We start from the raw sequence: 20724 nt of genomic DNA, 5'->3' as shown, positions 1-20724 counted from the left end.
TCGCCTGGCAAGGAACACCGCCCTACTGCCCGCTCCTCTCACACTGAGCATCACCTCCAAGGATCAAAGGAACTTCCTGGCCACGTGCCTTTAACTTCCCTTCTTGGAAGTCCAAACTTGCTCCTACATGTGTGAGGAAGTCAATCCCCAGCAGGCAAGGGTCTTCCAAGACAGAGACGAAGACTGGCAATCTTTCCACGTTTCCCATGCCGATGTTCACTATAACAGGGCCCCACATAGCAGCACTGACTTGTGACGCTACAAAGCTGTTGTGTACCTCTGGCACGCTGCGCACATCTAAAGTCCTCTCTCATGACTGTCTTCTCGGATCTTGTCTGTCTTCCTCCCCATCCTCCTCTCCTCCATTCCATCATGCCATCAACGTCCAGTCTCTCAAGTAAATAACCTTTTCTTTTTTATTCATTTTATTATCATTTTGATAGCATTTAGGTAAGTAAAACAATTTAGGCTTTCTATAATTATTTCGTTTATGTCATGCATACATTAAAGGTCTATTTGAATGGGTTTTATGGACAAAAGTATGATTTTTTGGGGGGGTCTGGAACGGATTAATGGTATTTCAATACATTCTTATGGGAAAAATTGATTCAGGAGACGAACAAATCGGGTAACGAACAGGATTTAGGAATGAATTATGGTCGTGAGCTGAGGTTTTACTGTGGTTGTATTGTATAGGGTTTGAGTGGGGTTCATAGTGTCCTGTTTCCATGTCTCTATTTATCAAATCTTCCTTAAAATTATGCACATTATGTGTTGTAACAACTTCATTATTCAATGCATTCCACTTCTTCACCATTCTGTATGGAAAACTGTATTTTCCAATATCCTTAATACACTGGCTCATCCTGATCTTCTTAACATGACCTCTTGTCTTACTATCTTCTGTCATCAGAACCAGGTCTTCCTTGTTAATCTTTTCAATGCTACTGACTATCTTGTACATTGTGTGTATTTACCTAGTTGTAGTTTTACAGGGCTTGGGCTTTATGCTCATGTGGCCCCGTCTCCATATCTACACTTATCCAATTTCTCTTTAAAACTATGTACACTCTTTGCTGACACCACTTCCTCACTCAAACTGTTCCAAGTCTCAACACATCTTTGCAAGAAACTATATTTTTTAAACATCTCTCAGACATCTTCCCTTCCTCATTTTCTTACTATGCGATCTTGTTCTTCGAATGTCATATTCTTCTCTCAGGATCAGTTTCTCATTATCCACTTGATCCATTCCATTAATCAATTTATAAACTTGTATGAGATCCCCTCTCTCTCTTCTCTGTTCCAAGGTTGGTAGATCCATTGCTTTTAGTCTCTCCTCATATGTCATCCCTTTAAATTCTGGAACCATTCTTGTAGCCATTTTTTGTAGTCTCTCCAATTTCCTTATGTTTCTTTTTATGGGGTGTCCACACAACTCCTGCATATTCCAATCTAGGTCTTATTTTAGTACTTATCAATTTCTTCATTATTTCTTTGTCCATATAGTGAAATGCTAATCCAATATTCCTCAGCAAATTATACGTCTCTCTGAAAATTCTATCAATATGGCTTACCGGTTGATTGTTTTCTTCCACTGTCACTCCCAAGTCCTTTTCTTTTTTACTTTTTCTAGTTCTACTCCATCTCCCATCTTATAGATTCCCACTGGTCGTCTTTCACTTTTTCCCATTTCCATGACATGGCTTTTGTCCACATTGAATTCCATCTCCCCTATTTTACTCCATTTCCAGATCTTGTTTAAGTCTTCCTGTAGTATTTCACAATCCTCTTTTGTTTAATGACTCTGCACAGTTTTGCATCGTCCACAAACAGATTTATGTAGCTGTTCACTCCTCTGGCATGTCATTTATATATACAAGAAAAAGTATTGGTGCCAATACTGACCCCTGTGGCACTCCGCTGTCTACTGTTCTCCACTTGGACTTCATATCTTTAACTATCGTCCTTATTTCTCTCCCCCTCAAGTAATTTTTCATCCATCTCAATGTGCTTCCTTTTAAGCCACCCTTCTCCTCTAACTTCCATAGTAATCTTTCATGTGGCACTTTATCAAAGCCTTTTTAAATCTAAATAAATACAGTCAATCCATCCCTCTCTCTCTTGTACTTTATCAACTATTCTAGAGTAGAAACTCAATAAATTTGTTACACATGACCGACCTTTTCTAAAACCAAATTGGCTATTTGATAATAATTTGTTGTCTTCAAGAAACTCAATCCATTGTTTCTTTATTACTTTTCACACATCTTGCATATTACACTAGTTAGTGATACCGGTCTGTAATTTAAAGGTTCTTCCTTCCTTCCACTCTTATATATGGGAACCACCTCAGCTCTTTTCCATTGTACTGGCACTGTTCCATTTTCTATTGAGCATTTTATGATGTATATAGGACTTGCTAGTTCTTCCTACATTCTTTCAGTATTCTGCCTGAGACTTCATCCGGTCCCATTGCCTTCTCATCTAATTCCGTCATCAACTTTTTTTATTTCAAGCTTGGTTACTTTAATCTCTTTCATATGGACAGTCTCTCTATTACCCTGTGGTCTTACAAATTTGGATTCCTTAGTAAAGACCTCATGAAATTTACTATTTAACAGTTCTGCCATACTTTTGGGTCTTCCACCATCCGTTCTCTCCTTTTAACCTTTCTATTGTTTCTTTTTGTCTTATTTTTCCATTTATGAATCTGTAGAACAATTTTGGTTGTTCCTTACATTTTCGACAATGTCCTTTTCATAGTTCTTTCTTCTTCCTTTCTCACCTTAGCATATTCATTTCTTGCTGTTTTGAAGTTTTCCTTATTTTCTGGATTTCTGTTTCTTCTCCACCTTTTCCATGCTCCATCTCTTTTCTCCTTTGCCCTAGCACATCTTGCATTAAACCAATCTTTTTCTTTCCTTGTTCTTTAGGTCTATATTTTGGGACATATTCCCTGACTCCTGTTTTGTTATACTTCTCTTGCACCGTCTCTGAGTTTTCCATCTCCTCCCAGTTTACGTTTTAAAATAGCTCTTGAGGTTCTCAATATCAGCCTTTCTGTAATTTAATTGGTCTCCTTTGTATGATTCATCTCTATCTTCCTTTCCCTCTTCTATATCCATTTCTAATATTACATGGTCACTCTTTCCCAATGGGAACTTATGTCTTATATCATCATTCATTTGTATATCCCTTGTAAAAACTAGGTCCAATCTCGCCGGCTCGTCGTTGAGGAATTTATCTCCCCAGGCTTCTTCCCCCATTCAACTTTCATTATTTTCCCAGTCCATCTCCTTACAGTTGAAATCTCATACTAATATCACTTTTCTCCTTTCTTTAATGATTCTTGTAAGACTCCTTATTGTGTCATTTATCATCTTTATATTCTTGTTTGGTCCATGAATTTGTTTTTGGTGGCACATATGTTCCAATAATTGTTAACTCCTTTTTATTAATATGTATCTTATTATACAGTATTTCTGATTTTCCTTCCCCAAACTCCACTTGATTTACCATCTCTTTCCTTAACATCATCATGACTCCTCTTTTACCCACTCTTTCTCTCCTCCATATATTATACCTTTTATCTATGTCTATTCTTATTGCCTCATTTAACTTAGTTTCCACCAGGCATAAAATATCTGGCTCTTCTTTCTTCATGTAATCTCTTAATTCTAATTTACTTGATAAAACCCCATCTATGTTCGTATACATCATTTTTAATCTCTTGTTCTTATCATTTTTAGTTAAACTTGCTCCATTTTTTTCTCTTCCTTCTCTTTTATATACCATTTCCTTATCCTGTCTCCTATAATTCTCCAAAAAATGCCTTCTTTTCCTCCTCTGACCTTTCATTATTTTTTTCTTTTGCTTCTGCCACCAGTTCATTGTGTCTCTTCCTTTCCTCCTCGTTTCTATTTTTCTTTATATATATATCTTTGCAACATTCTGTTTCTCTGAGTTTTGTTTTTCTATATAGTATTTCTTCTGTCGCCACTTGTGATTTTAGTAGTATCTTAATTGGTCTCACTGTTCCTTCTTGATATGGTCCCATTCTATGGATTTCTTCTACTTTCTCTTCTAAGTTCTGTCTATCCTCATCATTTAGATGTTTTAGTTTGTCTTTTACTGATTTCATTTTGTCTTTTTCCCTTCTTGGTCTATATTTAACATTTTTTTCTTCCAGGACAAAAATAATTACAATTTTTTTTCCGCATTTTTTCTCTTTCTCTTACTAAATTTTCTTTTTTCTTCAGGACTCCTATCATTTTGTTTGTCATATTTTCATCTCTTTCTTTTAACTGTTCTTGAAATACTTCCTGAAATGATTCCTTGTCTTTCTTATCTTGGATTCTCCATGCCTGTACTTCTTTTTTAATCATGTCTTGTACTCTTTCCTCTTCTTTATTAACTAGATCTTTCAGCTTCTCTTTTTCTTTCTCGGCTTTACCGAGTCCTTCCATCAATTTCTTGTAGTTAGCTACTCCGTTTTTTTAATTCTTCAATTTCCGTTCTTAGCCTAGTTTCATTTTCTTCCACTCTTTTTATCCTTTCTTTTAATTTCTGGAGCTCTTTTTCCTGTTCTTCATTCTCTTTCATTTCCATTCTCTCCGTTATCCATTTATCTAATTTTCGTTCAATAGTCAACACTCTATTAAATAGCGAAGTATGTGCCATATCAAAGCTTTCAAATGCTCTTTCTCCTTCACAAACATAGTCAGCATCATCTTTCATTCTTTCCCGTGTCTCATACCTGCTTTTAGATGGAATCTCTTCCTTACTCATGATTTTGTAACACTGTATTCATGAAAACAAGTCTACACTACTCGCCCAGGCCACTGCAAACACAGAACAAATAGGTAGTGGAGATCAGCTGATTCTCGTCAGCGACAGTACTGCATCCTTCCTCGACCGCGTCTCAAGTATTTACCTAGTTGTACCCAGTTGTAGTTTTACAGGGCCTGGGCTTTATGCTCGTGTGGTCCCGTCTCCATATCTACACTTATCCAATCTTACTTTAAAAGTATGCACACTCGTTGCAGACACTACTTCTTCATTTAAACTGTTCCACGTCTCAATACATCTTTGCAGGAAACTATATTTTTAACATCTCTCAGACATTTTCCTTTTCTCAGTTTTTTACTATGCAATCTTGTGCTTCCGAATGTCATATTCTTCTCTCAGAATCAGTTTCTTATTATCCACTTGATCCATTCCGTTGATCAATTTATAAACTTGTATCAGATCTCCGCTCTCCCTTCTTTGTTCCAGGGTTGATAGATCCATAGCCTTTAGTCTCTCTTCATATGTCATCCCTTCAAATTCTGGAACCATTCTTGTAGCCATTTTTTGTAGTCTCTCCAACTTCCTTATGTGTTTCTTTTTATGAGGGGTCCACACTACTCCTGCTTATTCTAATCTGGGTCTTATTATAGTACTTATCAATTTCTTCATCATTTCTTTGCCCATGTAGTGAAATGCTACTCCAATATTCATTAGCAAATTATATGTTTCTCTAAAATTCTATCAATATGGCTTACTGGTTGATTGTTTTCTTCCATCGTCACTCCTAAGTCCTTTTCCTTTTTTACTTTCTCCAGTTCTACTCCATCTCCCATCTTATAGATTCCCACATGTCATCTTTCACTCTTTCCCATTTCCATGACATGGCTTTTGTTCACATTGAATTCCATTTCCCACTTTTTACTCCATTCCCAGATCTTATTTAGGTCTTCTTGCAGTATTTCACAATCCTCTTTTTGCTTTATAACTCTGCACAGTTTTGTATCATCTGCAAACAGATTTATGCAGCTGTTCACTCCTTTTGGCATGTCGTTAATATAAATGAGGAAAAGTATTGGTGCCAATACTGATCCCTGTGGCACTCCGTTTTCTACTGCTCTCCACTTGGATTTCATATCTTTAACTACCGTCCTTAATTCTCTCCCCCTCAAATAATTTTCTATCCATCTCAATGTGCTTCCTTTTAAGCCACCCTTCTACTCTAACTTCCATAGAAATCTTGCATGTGGCACTTTATCAAACACCTTTTTCAAATCCAAATAAATACAGTCAACCCATCCCTCTCTCTCTTGTACTCTATCAACTATTCTAGAATAGAAACTCAGTAAATTAGTTACACACGACCGTCTTTTTCTAAAACCAAATTGGCTATTTGATATTAATTTGTTGTCTTCAAAGAACTCGATCCATTGTTTCTTTATTATTCTTTCACACATCTTGCATATTACACTAGTTAGTGATACTGGTCTGTAATTTAAAGGTTCTTCCTTCCTTCCACTCTTATATATGGGAACCATCTCAGCTCTTTTCCATTCTATTGGTACTGTTCCATTTTCTATTGAGCATTTTATGATGTTGTATATAGGACTTGCTAGTTCTTCCCCACATTCTTTCAGTATTCTGCCTGAGACTTCATCCGGTCCCATTGCCTTCTCTTCATCCATTTCCTTCATTAACTCTTTTATTTCAAGCTTGGTTACTTTACTTTAATCTCTTTCATATAGACTGCCTCTCTATTACCCTGTGGCCTTTCAAATTTGGATTCCTTAGTAATCTCTTTCATATAGACTGTCTCTCTATTACCCTGTGGCCTTCCAAATTTGGATTCCTTAGTAAAGACCTCCTGGAATTTATTATTCAATAGTTCTGCCATATTTTTTGGGTCTTCCACCATCCCGTTCTCTCCTTTTAACCTTTCTACTGTTTCTTTTTGCCTAATTTTTCCATTTATGAAACTGTAGAACAATTTTGGTTGCTCCTTACATTTTTCGACAATGTTCTTTTCATAGTTCTTTTCCTGTTCCTTCCTCACCTTAATATATTCATTTCTCGCTACCTTGAAGTTTTCCTTATTTATTGGATTTCTATTTCTCCTCCACCTTTTCCATGCTCCATCTCTTTTCTCCTTTGCCCTAGTACACCTTGCATTAAACCAATCTTTCTTTCCTTCTTCTTTAGGTCTATATTTCGGGACATATTCCCTGACTCCTGTTTTGTATATTTCCAAAAATGTTATACTTCTCTTGCATCGTCTCTGAGTTTTCCATCTCTTCCCAGTTTATGTTTTCAAAATAGTTCTTGAGATTCTCAATATCAGCCTTTCTGTAATTTAATCGGTCTCCTTTGTATGAATCATCTCTATCTTCCTTTCCCTCTTCTATATCCATTTTTAATATTACATGGTCACTCTTTCCCAATGGGCACTTATATCTAATATCATCATTAATTTGTATACCCCTCGTATAAACTAGGTCCAATCTCGCCGGCTCGTCGTTTCCTCTGAATCTTGTGCATTCCTTTACTCTCTGGTCCATCATATTGTCTATCATTAGGTTCAGGAATCTTTCTCCCCAGGCTTCTTCCCCCATACCACATTCATAATTTTCCCAGTCCACTTCTTTACAGTTGAAATCTCCTACTAATATCACTTTTCTTCTTTCTTTAACGATTCTCGTTAGACTCTTATTGTGTCATCTATCATGTCTTTATATTCTTGATTGGTCCATGAATTTGCTTTTGGTGGCACATATGTTACAATGATTGTTATCTCTTTTTTATTAATATCCACTTGGTTTATCACTATCTCCTTCCTTAACATTATCATGACTCCTCCTCCTCCTTTACCCCCTCTGTCTCTTCTCCATACATTATACCTATTATCCAAGTCTATTTTGATTGCCTCATTTAGTTTTGTTTCAGCCAGGCATACAATATCCAGATTTTCTTTCTTTATGTAATCTCTTAATTTTAATTTCCATGATAAAACCCCATCTATGTTCGTATGGAAAGAAACCCAACACTACCAAGCAGGAGGCTTCTGCAACCTGGTGACAAAAGGCAGGTGGCACCTGCTGATACCCTCACCTGCAACTGACTAATATCCTGTAATACAAGGGGGACCAGGTGTCAATTACACCTAAATATTATAATAAACTCTAATTTACCTTTGATTGTGTTTCTCACCACCAAAATGAGTAAAATTATACTGCATATAACCTACAAACATCGTGATATGCACTAAACAACAGAAAATGGCTTATATCTCAAAACTAAAGTTACTGATATTTTGAGTGCAATATGTTTGTTAGTTTTTAAGTAATTTCAGATATAAAGGTATCAATGGAAAGAGGAAACAGAAGATTTTTTTTTTCATCGTGAGACATTTTGATAAAACTATGAGTAGATATGTCTCTGGAAAAATGAAAAAAATTGAGTTAGCTTTTTTCATAAATATTTTTTATTTTTTCATATATGAATTACGATAATCAAAATGTTTCACGATGAATAAAAAGCTACATATATCTACAGCATATACACTTATTTTCAAAGTGGTAGGTTGAAAAACATTCGAGAAATAGCGAAGAATGCCGATGCTATTTATTGCCATTTTCAGTGTATTATATTTTTTTCTCTGAAACTAATAACTGCATTTCAATAAAACTTTGGATTCTTATAATTGAAGCACTAATACATAAACATGCCAAATTTCATTAGAATCTGACAAAAAAAAAATAAATATATAAAAAAAACACCAAGTAAAAACTGTCACATTGCCTTAAAAATGCAATTGGTTTGAGATGTGAATCTACTTTTACTAAACATCATAAGAAGACCATATTATAATGAGAGAGAGAGAGAGAGAGAGAGAGAGAGAGAGAGAGAGAGAGAGAGAGAGAGAGAGAGAGAGAGAGAGAGAGGATACAAGGGGACAGTTTTCTATCACTCTAGCCAAGGCTGCTGTATATATTATAAGGAATGCTGCTTTAAACTATTGCATTTCATCAAGGGATGTCTCCTGAAGGTAATGCAACTATCAAATTATAGTTAGAAAATAATGTAAGCGAAATAGAGAATTATTTATGGGAAAGTATGACTCGCGAGGAAGGGCGCGGCGGAGTGGTCGCAGTGGGAGCGTAATCCAGTTGTAACTGGATCAAGGTGAACCAGCAGTGTCTTCCCTGGCGGCACTCCACCACGCCCTTCCTCGCGAGTCATACTTTCCCATAAATAATTCTCTATTTTGCTTGCATTATCTTCTAACTATAATTTGATAGTTGCATTACCTTCAGGAGACATCCCTTGATGAAATGCAATAGTTTAAAGCAGCATTCCTTATAATATATACACAGAAAATGATGATAAATAAACTGTGTTATAAAGTTATCGCAATGCAGTCTTCACTTCAACTCGTCAAAACTTCTTTATTGCTATTTTTTCCTTGAGTATCGAAAGTTCCGCATTCACTGCTCAGGCTAAAGGTACCAACAGAAATTATCTGCCATGTGCATGAGACAAGATATAGGGAATAAAACATAAACATGTACCATGACAGCCATCAGTACACAGCCTCTCAACACAGTGAGCGGGGAGCGTGCCAGCCAATCAGCTCGCCTTACCTCTATCCTCACCTCCTGGTCATGCTGCCCACCATCACTTGCCCATCACCGCGACTGACACCGTCTCATAAATAATTATGTAATTTGGTTACATTATCTTTTAACTATAATTTGGAAGTTGCATACCGTTCAGGACTCATTGTTTTATGAAATGCAATCATTTATAACAGCATTCCTTTAAATATATCCAAAGGATATGATGATAAGTAAACCGTGTTATAAAGATGTCACGAAAAGTTTTCCACTTCAACTCGCTAAAACTTCTTTATAGTTGCTTATTAATTGTTTTTCCCCAAGTATCAAAGCTTCTGCATTTACTGTTGAGTGTAACGGTACCAACAGAAACTGTCTGTTATGTGTATAAGATGAGATATAACGAATAAAACAAAAGCATGTACTACAAAGCATTCATGACACAGCCTTTCAACACAAGGTGAGTGAGAGAGGGGGCCAGCCAATCAGCGGCCTCCTTACAAATGAGGCTCGGTTTCACGGCTCAGACTTAAGTGAACAGACTATAGTAGTACCCATATCCCAACCACACACTGACAAATGTTTAGATAGGGGGAGGTAGAGGAGGAAGAGGTGGAGGGGAAGAAAGATGATGATCATGAGGAGGAGGAGCTAGCAGCCAATCATCACTGTGTATTCACGTCACGTGATTTGAATGAGGGAACTGATTGGTTCCAGTCACTCTGCTTACCACCACCACCACCACCACCCCTCAGTCTCACACATGGTAATCTGTTGTTCAATACTGGTTTTCATTCATTTCAGATTGTCAAATGTTAAAAAGGTACTCCAGTATTAATGGTAGTAAATTTAGGGTAACAGGAAAATTTTTTAGGAAAATTTTTGGGTTGAGGCACCAATTTATTTATTTCCTATTTATTCTTCACTTCCGTTATTGCGTGGTTTTTTAGGCACCAATTTCACGCGATATCGGAGGGTTAGGTGAAATTGAGTTCGAGTATTGAGTCTCCACTGTATAAATAAAATCTAAATACAATAATAAAATTAATCACATCCATAAACTATATGATGAATATGGCAATATTGTAAAGCTATATAAGACATGCTATTTCTTGTACAGTAAGTCCTCGTTATACAGTAGCTCTTTACCTGGTAAATTCACAGTTACGGTATTTGGAAATTACTACCCTCGATTCAATATACGCTAAGAAAAATTCACAGATACGGTATCCGCTCATGTCATCCAAGAGGGCCCCAGCGCAGGGGAGCAGGGGTGATGAAGTCATCCACACCACACCTCCCTGCCACTCACAGTACTGATTTTAACTTGACCACCCTTGGAGCCTCTTATCTCTTCCTCTCCCCCTTTTTTTTGACTGCATTACATATTACTTACATGCATTACTAATTAGATGAATAAATGGAATATTAAAAGGTCTATTGTAAGCACAAATACATTCATAGTAATCATGGCAAACATTTAAAGCCTACTACCAGCGGCGAACCATGCAGCAACTCATAAAGGGCACAGATGGGCCTGGCAAGCCCACTATCAGTTAATGGTGGAAGTCGTATAACATCAAGCACGCTTTAGATAACATTGTCATCTTGGGACGAAGTGAAGACGTCTACCATAAACTTGGCGTGGAATAAAGTATGGCCATAATGCACGCATGATTTCCCAGGTTTCGCTGAAGATGACATCGGTGCGATCAGAAATGACAGTAAATCTGTGCCATACGGCTGGCTTTGATGAAGTTGATGATGATGTTCAAGATCTTTTGGAAAGCCATGCTGAATCTCTCTCAAATGATGAACTTATAGAGCTAGACAAGGCATCACAGGAGGCAGAAAAAGAGGGAGACGAGGAAGAAGAACCTGTGCGTGGCCTGGACATTAAAACTCTTAGAGAATGTCTTGGTGGTATCGAAAAATCTCTGAAAACTCTGAACTCTGAAGGAATGTGACCCAAATTCTGTCAGGAGTAGTAAAGTGGCTCATGACGTAGAGAAAAATGTCAAGATTTATCAAGAAATCTATGATGAAAAAACAAGAAAACATAAACAGTCCTCCAACTACTCGTTCTTCAAGGCAGTCAGACATGCCGTCCTTGTCACCCATACAGACCCAGCTACAGCTGGCCCTTCCTCAATATTCTCTTTCTTCAAACCATTGAAACGTGTCGACCCTGCTACAGCTGGCCCTTCTACATCTGCTTCCGACAGTGCAGACGTCATCTTATCATCATCTGCCCACTCAGTGGAAGATGAGTAAGGGCTGAAATCCCTACTGTCCCTTAGCCTCGGGAAGGACATCATCTGATAGAATACATGGCAATTGAATGGTAAATAAAAAACATTTTGTTTATTTCTTTTGCGCAGTACTTTACTTTTCTATATATATTTTTTAATGATTATTTTCATGTATTTCTATTTCTGTAGGGGTGACTTTCGACGAGCTGGAACGCATTCCCTATTATTACATGTTATAATGGGCTTGGTATACGATAAATTTGATATGCGGTAAGGTTTTCAGGAATGCATTCAATCGAGTCCAGCATGACATGACACATGTGGTCTCTGTGATGCACTACAGTCTGACTCACCTTGCAGTCATGATGGAAGTGTTCCTGCAGAAGCTTTCCACTGGCAGTGCTAAAGACCTTGACAGAACGTCCTGAAGCTGTGGCCACGAATCTGAGAAGATAGAACCCATCACCACCACTAACACTACTAAAGTATTCAGAAATTTCAATCTACAAGTTAGGACATTTCTGATGGAGGGTAAATTTTTACTTTTGTACCTATCTCTCAATTCCAAACAAAACAATTTTTCTGGTCATTTTTACCTGTTTTGAAAGAACTTGCAAGTTGTTTTTGATGCAAGTCATTACTCTTTAATACTTATCGCTACCTCCCTTACCCCTATATCCGTAAAAAGTAATGTTTTGTGATAAAAATAAAAAAGCAGATTAATGTAAAAGACCAAAATCTACTAGGAGTTTGTTATCACAAATAAGTATAATAGCAGTTAGTTACTTTTTTTTTTTTTTTTTAGTACTCTTACCAGGTTAAATCACTAGTTGGCTATGTAATTTTTAAAACTAAAATTTATTTCTTCACTTACCTGTTTTTTTTTTTTCTAATTAGCAGTTCCACTGTTTTACTTACTTTCTTCTGCCCTCCCCCCGAAAAAAAAAAGAGAGAAAAAACGCTATATCTGGCAGCACGGTGCCCTGACACTGCTGAGGGTATCAGGCTATCAGCCTTGCACCACCTCAGCTAATTCTTGCATTCGGAATCAGACTGAGGAGAGGAAGAGAGGGCACTTGTTTTTGTATGAAAAACAAGTACAGTTGAGGAGGCAGTTTGCAATACCTTAAGAAAACAATATCAGCTACGAAATATCCAGATTGAAATACAACCACCAAAGTTTCACCATAGTGTAAAATTGGATCTGCTATGATAGCGGACATTGCGCCGCCCTCTATTGCTGTGGTTTCTCAGCATGGTGTACTGTAAGTAAGAAAGGTTAGGATGCCTCAGTGCGCCTACTGGCGGGTTTACGCGATAGGTTATGTCAGGTTATTGTACTAGATGTCTTAAGTTCTTTATTTTTATCTATAAGCTATCAAAATCATTCTCATTAAGTTAGTTAGTAATTCCTCTTGCCTGCCTAGGAGTAAAAAAAAAAAAAAAAAAAAAAAAAGAGAGAGAGAGAGAGAGAGCAAACAAGCTTTTTTTATTTTTCCATGGGGAAGGGAGGAGTCAGGTCACCAGGCAGGCACGCACGTGCAAGGTGACTCACTTTCTGGTCGCCACAAAGTAAGTACACACTGACGCTTCCCATCTTACTGTGTGTTGTACAGCCACACCAATGAAAAAGTCTCTGCATCTAATGATCTTCAAAAAATAAGTGGAGCTTGGGACAATAACTGAAATTAAATGCTGTCTCATCTTATGTTTCTTCTCACCACTCACTATGTTAGACTGGGTATCTCAAGAGGATGTAACAGTACATAGTATGTAAATTACCAGTCTCGTTTTCACTTTTATAACCAGCACCTTTACTATATTTATTTCTTACAACCTGTAGAGATCTTCATAGCTTTTGTGTCCCCACCACTTTTTTTCTTTTCTTTTAGCGAAATCATGCATTAAATTGAAGAGAAAACTTGTTATTCCGCTTTCCTTGAATTAATGAAAGATATGGCAACGTAACACAAATTATTGGTTTCACCCTGTGGGCCAGTACAATTTACTATAGCCTAGTAATGTCCTATCCTGGTTGGTGCATTACCCTCCAAGGGCCTTTTATGGAGGGTTTACGCGTTATCCACGCAATTCCTTATTTGTTGAGACTAGACATGTTTATACACAACCATTTGACAGCCAGGCATAATAATGATAAATTCATTAACAAGTTATGTTAGTTTTGTATGAAAATAGGTGGCGCAGTGACTAATGCTGACATCCATGTGTACTATCGAAACCGTTAGTGGACCACAACTTACCGCACTTATGGTGGAAAACACACTGGCAAGTTCTCTCTGGCACACACACAACAGTCGAAAGGTACTGGTGGAAAAATTTGAACTTTGCCTTGTCATTTCCACTCTCTATTTATGTGTTATGGGATTTAACACAAGACATAACACACAGACCCGCCTTGCGCACAGATCCTCCAGTACTCTAAGTGAAGAAATTAATTTTCATTCTAAAAATTTCATTTTTATCACAGAGACTTGTTTTTCATACAAAAAATTAGCCGACTCCAACACTGAAGGAGGCGAGAGTCAAAATGATATGCCAGGCATAGAGCATGAAATGACTATTCATTGTGGAGACACAAACCTATGTATGACCTAGATGGAGAAGTTGAGAGGGTGCTGGAGAATGCAACTGGGTACATGGGAGTTATCATGACCCTCATGTCTCAAAAACCAAAGAGAGACCCATAAGCGACCATTATTGAATCCTCTAAGGGTGGTCTCTGACCCCAGTTTGAGAGGGTGAACCCGAGAAAGGTCCTCAGACTCGGCTACTGACCTCATATCTCAGCCTGAAGGTGAAAGGCTGATACTACAGTGTGCCTATGAAAGGCAACCTGGGTGGCCTTCTTGTGGGGTGTGAACCACAGATAGTCATCATATAATATGGCCAACCTACCACAACTGGTCTCAAGGTGAAGATTATCTCCTTCCTGTCTCACTATGTCATGGAGGTAATAGTTAGCAAAGACTGAATGTGTCCTCCAGTGGCTGCTATCAGGATGAAGGGGACAAAGCAGTTCTTCCACATGAGCAATACCATGAATGTTGTGTGCCCAAACATTTAACTCAGACAGGTAGAGTCTGGGATGGAAGCATGAGCTTCTTTGATGGTATACCCGAGGAAGACAGGGACCACTGCCTTCAACTTGGGTCTGGACAGACACTTAACAGCAAAAGAACAGGTTCCTGGGTCTCACAGCTTTTTTTTTTTTTTTTTTTTTTTTTTATGTCCCAGCCTATAGTGTCTGTAAGTCTACTTGAAGAGTATGGGAAGCACTGTTCAGCTTCCATCTATGAGTGGCACAGGTACTTTCATTTATAGTGATACCAATATTAGAGCCCATATCACCACCCAAATGCATCTTTGGTGTAATCACCTAAAAACTGGCTATCATGGTGACATGTAGGTAACTTTAAACCACTCAACAAAAGACAATACCCAAACAGGGCATAAGAGTTGCTTTTTGTCCTCTAGACTCACTAAGGATGCAAGGCTTTTAATAAAAAATTCCCATGCTGTACTGTGGGCTTCTGTATCTGTCTTGGCAATAAATTTCAAGTGACAGTAGACTAAAAGATTGCCAGCTTGTCTTGTGCAGGAGGGCTTGGATCTTTCCCACCCTCTGTGCTGTTGCAAGAGCAAAAGGAAGAGGGTCTTCCTTGTAAGGTCTCTCATGGATAAGAGCCTAAGAGTTTCAAAAGGAACCCTGGTCAAGTGGGAGGCAGTGGCATAGTGGATAAGGTGGTGAGCGTGGGATCGAGCAGACATCCATGCGTAGGTTCAAATCCCACCATGATACCCACCATGACACCATGATCCCACCTTGATACTTTGCCATTTTTCCAAAAAATTGCATTCTTGATCTGCCACTGCCTTGGGTGGAGATTTGCAGATGTGGATGGGGGTTAGACAATGAAGGCACATGCAAGACATCAGAGATCTTATGATGGAGAGGAATCTTTCATACATTGAGCCAACTCTGCCTCTAGCTGTGCACCACTAGTTAAACAGGTATTACTGCAGAGTTTCACCACAATCAGCTACGTGTTTTTTTACCCACCTCAAGAGATAGAGCTCCTGATTACGAGTAATTTGAACCCCATATATATTAGGTGCAACCTTTTTGAATGGCGACACAGATTTTTTAAAATTTAAGCGTGTTTTGGTGTTTTGGTGATCAGCCGTGACAATAGCCTCCCGCATCAAACCCTGCCGCACATTGATGGTGTCATGCGCTCGCGGCGGCTCGGCGGGCTCCATGACATACCATTGTCTGAGCATGCGCTTAATTGTTTACGCTGATTGGTTCTGTTCTTTGAAACCGAAGCGGCGGCCAATGAAATAAAAAAAGCATAATTATTTCCACCAATCACGACAGCCCCTGAGGTTAGGTTTAGTTAGATCAGGTTGGGTTAGGTTTGGTTAGTTAGGCTGGGTTAGGTTAGGTTAGGTTAGATTAGGTTTGGTTAAGTTAGGTTAGGTTTGGTTAGGTTAGGTTAGGTTAGCATATGTTTGGTTAGGTTAAGTTAGGTTAGGTTAGGTTAGGTTTAGTTAGGTTAAGTTAGGTTTGGTTAGATTAGGTTTGGTTAGGTTAGGTTAGGTTTGGTTTGGTTAGATTAAGTTTGGTTAGGTTAGGTTTAGTTTGGTTAGGTTAGGTTAGGTTAGGTTCTTTTCTGGAGGAAACTAATTTTTTCTGGTAGATTTCGGCTTGTTTTTAATTTATTTACCAGTTGTGTTTTTATGCATATCATAATATGTTTCGGGGCTGTAAAAAAAAAATTGGTTGATTTGCGCCAAAAACAAGTGGTATTTTAATCAAAAGCAAGCCGAAATCTACCAGAAGAAAATTGTTTCGTCCAGAAAGGGCAAGGTGGTGAAACTCTGTAGGTTTACCATTAAACCAACCTAACCAAACATTTGATTAAATTTGACCTTACCTTAACCTAACCTAACAAAACCTTATTGAGGAGACACCACTGCTGACATTCATCTTCCTCAGATTTATTCAACTTAACCTAAGTTGAACTAATCTAACCTTATATTAAAACTTCATAAAGTACAGTGAATATACTACATGTAGTTGTGTAATGAGCTACTGACGAGGACTTAAAATAAACATTAACCCAAATAAAATTACGTCATCTTTATAGCATCAAGTTTGATGGAGGTAGCAGCGACAGTGAAGTAGTCGTCTAGGACCATACACTGCAGCACCCAGGCTCGCAGTATTACCTGGAATTGAGGGACACCGCTGGCTTGTAGCGAACAATAGGACCCCAGTCCTTCTGCACTGCCTGTATGGCCAAAGGCTGGTCCAGGGCGGCCTTTCGCGTTGCCTCGCCCATGGTGCACGTGTATTTGTATTAGTATGTGTAGTGTAGCATGTACTGGTGTTTACATACCTAAATCAGGGTGTTGGTACGGCTGGGCTGGTTAGACTCCACTACCTCATAATGCTGTCCAATGATTATTTCGTAAGTATAATAGTAATTTTTTTTTTTAATTACAACATATTGAATAGGTAGAAGTAAATTTTCATTGATGTTTTTTATTAAAAGTGAAAATATCCACAACAGCAGAAAGTGTTGCCAGATCTGCTATCTATTAGTAGTGAGAGAAACAAACTAGAGAAAATAAAAAAGAGTGCGGACCAAGCATTAACAAAGAGAAAAAGAATCAATATCATGATCTATAACATGAGAGGGAAGCCAGAAAGTATAAGAGATATTATAGTTGTCAAACAAATCAAGTACCATACTGACCTAGGTACTTTGAAATAATCATATATTTACCTAGAAATGATCATATATATATATATATATATATATATATATATATATATATATATATATATATATATATATATATATATATATATATATCAGAAACTGCTATAAAAGACAAAAAGAAATTGCACTAGCAGCTAAAGAAAACAAAAAATTGCAAACTTAAAATATCCAGCAATTTTTCAGGGCTGTAACAATTTAAACTCGTAATTAGACAAACCTCCTGGAAAAAAGCATATATAGCATGCACTACCAACAATCCCCTATGGGTCAAGCATCGATCGTCGAATATACAATAAAATTAACGAACATCCAGAAACAATTTTAATAACTGACGCACGAATATTGAGTGTACTTAAATATACCCCTGCACGGCACTAATTAGGAGAACTTGGCTCATCGGAGATGATAAAAAGAATCATCGATGAACACATCCAATAATAAATAGAATGCATTGAAGAAGACCAAAGAGAAGAAAATTAGCTGTTGAGAATTAAGGATGTTGCATGAAAAGAAAGTATTTTAAAAGGACCTTGCGCCATTACCCTTCTTCCTACCACCAAGCGAACTTCAAGGGCGATTCCTTCAGATCATGGTTGCGTTTGAAAACATGATTTGTATGTGAGGAAATAATTAAGGAAAATTAAAAGTGCATTAATTTCTAATAATAAGAGAAAAGAAAAGGAAGGAAAAAGACAAAACAGAAAACTCAAATAATGAATATATATATATATATATATATATATATATATATATATATATATATATATATATATATATATATATATATATACGAGGGAGAGTCAAAAATTATACGCACTCATGGTTTTTCAATGTATTTACACAAAAGTAGGGGATAAGCAAGTACATCATTTTTCTATATAGTCTCCTTGTTTTTCGATGCACTTGGTCCAGCGGTCCACAAGCTTGCGTATTCCCTCCGAGAAGAAGGTTTGGGGTTGGTCATGCAACCATTTATGCACCGCTTCTTTCACATCTTCATCCGTAAGAAATCGCCGACCTCGTAAACCATCTTTGAGCAGTCCAAAGATATGGTAGTCGGAAGGGGCGAGATCTGGGCTGTAGGCAGGGTGTTCCAGCACCTCAAAACCCAATTGGTTAATGGTTTCAACAGTCTGGGCGGCCGTGTGTGGGCGTGCATTGTCATGCAACAACAAAACTTTCTTCGATAATAGGCTTCGGCGTTTGGTGCGAATTGCTGGCTTAAGTTTGTTGGCCAGCAAAGCACTGTACCTTGCACTGTTGATCGTGCACCCCTTTTCCAGGTAGTCTTCCAGTATAGGTCCTTTGGAGTCCCAAAAAAGGGTTAGCATCACCTTTCCCGCAGAAGTCTGAGTCTTGAATTTCTTCGTCGCTGGCGAGGCAGGATGTTTCCACTCCATACTCTGTCTTTTGGATTCTGGCTCATAATGATGGACCCACGTTTCATCGCCTGTGACTATTCTGCTCAAAAATCTCTCGCCATCATTGTTGTAGCGATCGAGTAAACGTTGGCAGACCTCAAGACGTTTGCGTTTGTGCTCTGCAGTAAGCTCCCTTGGCACCCATCTCGCACAGACTTTATGGAAGCCGAGCTCATAGTGGATGATTTGAAAGGCAGAACCATGACTAATCTGCAGAGAACAAGCTACCTCATCAATGATAACTCGCCGGTTCGTCATTACCATCTCTCGAGCTTGCTGAATCTTCTCATCAGTGGTGGAGGTTGACGGGCGTCCTGCTCCCTCTTCGTGCGTCACGCTCGTCCGGCCACTTTTAAACTTCTCAATCCACTCATACACACTTCTACGTGGTAGTGCACTGTCCCCGTATTGTGCTAAAAGCCTCCGATGAATTTCAGCCCCTGACACTCCTTCTGACAAGAGAAATAGGGTCACTGCTCTTTGTTCTTCCTTGGTGCATACTGCTAGTGGAGCGGCCATGTTTACACAGTAAAAACAGAAAGCAAAATGGCGCGATCAGGCTCAAACTTTGATAACATGACCACAGTAGTATCAACTATAAGCACGCATGTGCAGAACGCAGTGTGGCAATACTGAAGATATGTTATGGCGAAAGTGCGGATAATTTTTGACTCTCCCTCGTATATATATATATATATATATATATATATATATATATATATATATATATATATATATATATATATATATATATATATATAGGATCTATGTCAAGAGTGCATTTCCTGCACCCTACACATAATACTCGGCAGGTGCAGTTCAGCTCTGAGGACTTCAATCCGTGCAGTCCTGGGGCATTCCAAGATTATCCGCATGACTTCATTCTGAACAAGCTCCAGGGGACGGAGTTGGGTGGCACTAAACTGTATTAAAACAGGGGCGGCATTATCAATAAGGGACCGTATGACAGATATATAGAACATTCTTAGGACTGGAATGCCAGCCCCCAGGCCCCTGTTGGCTAGCAGCCGAAGTGGTGCTAGCCGTAGTAGGCAGAGGTCTCGAACATAGTGAACAGCTTGAAGAGACTCGGCTGCTAGCCAACAGGGGCCTGGGAATTGGCATTCCAGTCCTAAGAATGTTTTATGTATCTGTCATACGGTCCCATATTGATTATGCCGTCCCTGTTTTAATACAGTTTAGTGCCACCCAACTCCGTCCCCTGAAGCTTGTTCAGAATGAAGCCATGCGGATAATCTTGGGATGCCCCAGGACTGCACGGATTGAAGTCCTCACAGACTGAACTGCACCTGCCGAGTATTATGTGTAGGGTGCAGGAAATTACTTGTCGCACAATTAGTCGGATGCTATGCACGGGCTCTGACTCTCTAAAGGGATCACTGACCCCCCTGTATCATGATCCTTGCACTCCTACAACACCATACCTCAGGAAGATCTTGGGAGTACTGACAAGTGTAGGTGTAGCCGAGGCTTGTATTAACGTTGTTATGTCACCGCTACAACCCGCCTGGAACCCTCAGTGTTGATATTCACTCTCTGCATCAGCCCAAGAGGGACTGGCTCCCTCATGTGTTGCAAGACATGTTCATGACTAAATTGTCCAAGTACCCACACGTTCAGGCTATTCATGTTTATTGTGATGGATCAGTCAATGGCAGCAGGTCTGGATGTGGGCTGCTCATCCGTGACTATATCTCTGCCAGTCTCTACACTGACACTGAGGTTTCCAGGCGGCTCCCTACACCCATGTCTTCCACTAGAGCAGAACTGTATGCTGTACTGGAGGCGCTCCATATTGTGGCGCCTCTCCATAAGAATGTAT

At 38.6% G+C, this 20724-nt stretch overlaps 1 protein-coding gene across 1 annotated transcript in view; it reads right to left on the bottom strand.

Moving 5' to 3' along the window:
* The window catches only part of LOC123506849 (WD repeat-containing protein 75-like), a 210289-nt gene extending 193204 nt beyond the window's left edge, over positions 1-17085 (bottom strand). Inside the window, 2 exon segments of the mRNA XM_045259203.1 lie at positions 12004-12094; positions 16904-17085. Of these exon segments, the coding sequence (XP_045115138.1) occupies positions 12004-12094; positions 16904-17016 (204 nt within the window). The 5' untranslated portion in view covers positions 17017-17085.
* Positions 17086-20724: the final 3639 nt, after the last annotated feature.

This window comes from Portunus trituberculatus, chromosome 21 (assembly GCF_017591435.1).
Source record: "Portunus trituberculatus isolate SZX2019 chromosome 21, ASM1759143v1, whole genome shotgun sequence".
Classification (NCBI taxonomy): domain Eukaryota; kingdom Metazoa; phylum Arthropoda; class Malacostraca; order Decapoda; family Portunidae; genus Portunus; species Portunus trituberculatus.
The sequence above is the reverse complement of the archived record's forward strand: the minus strand, read 5'-3'. Positions and strand labels throughout refer to the sequence as shown.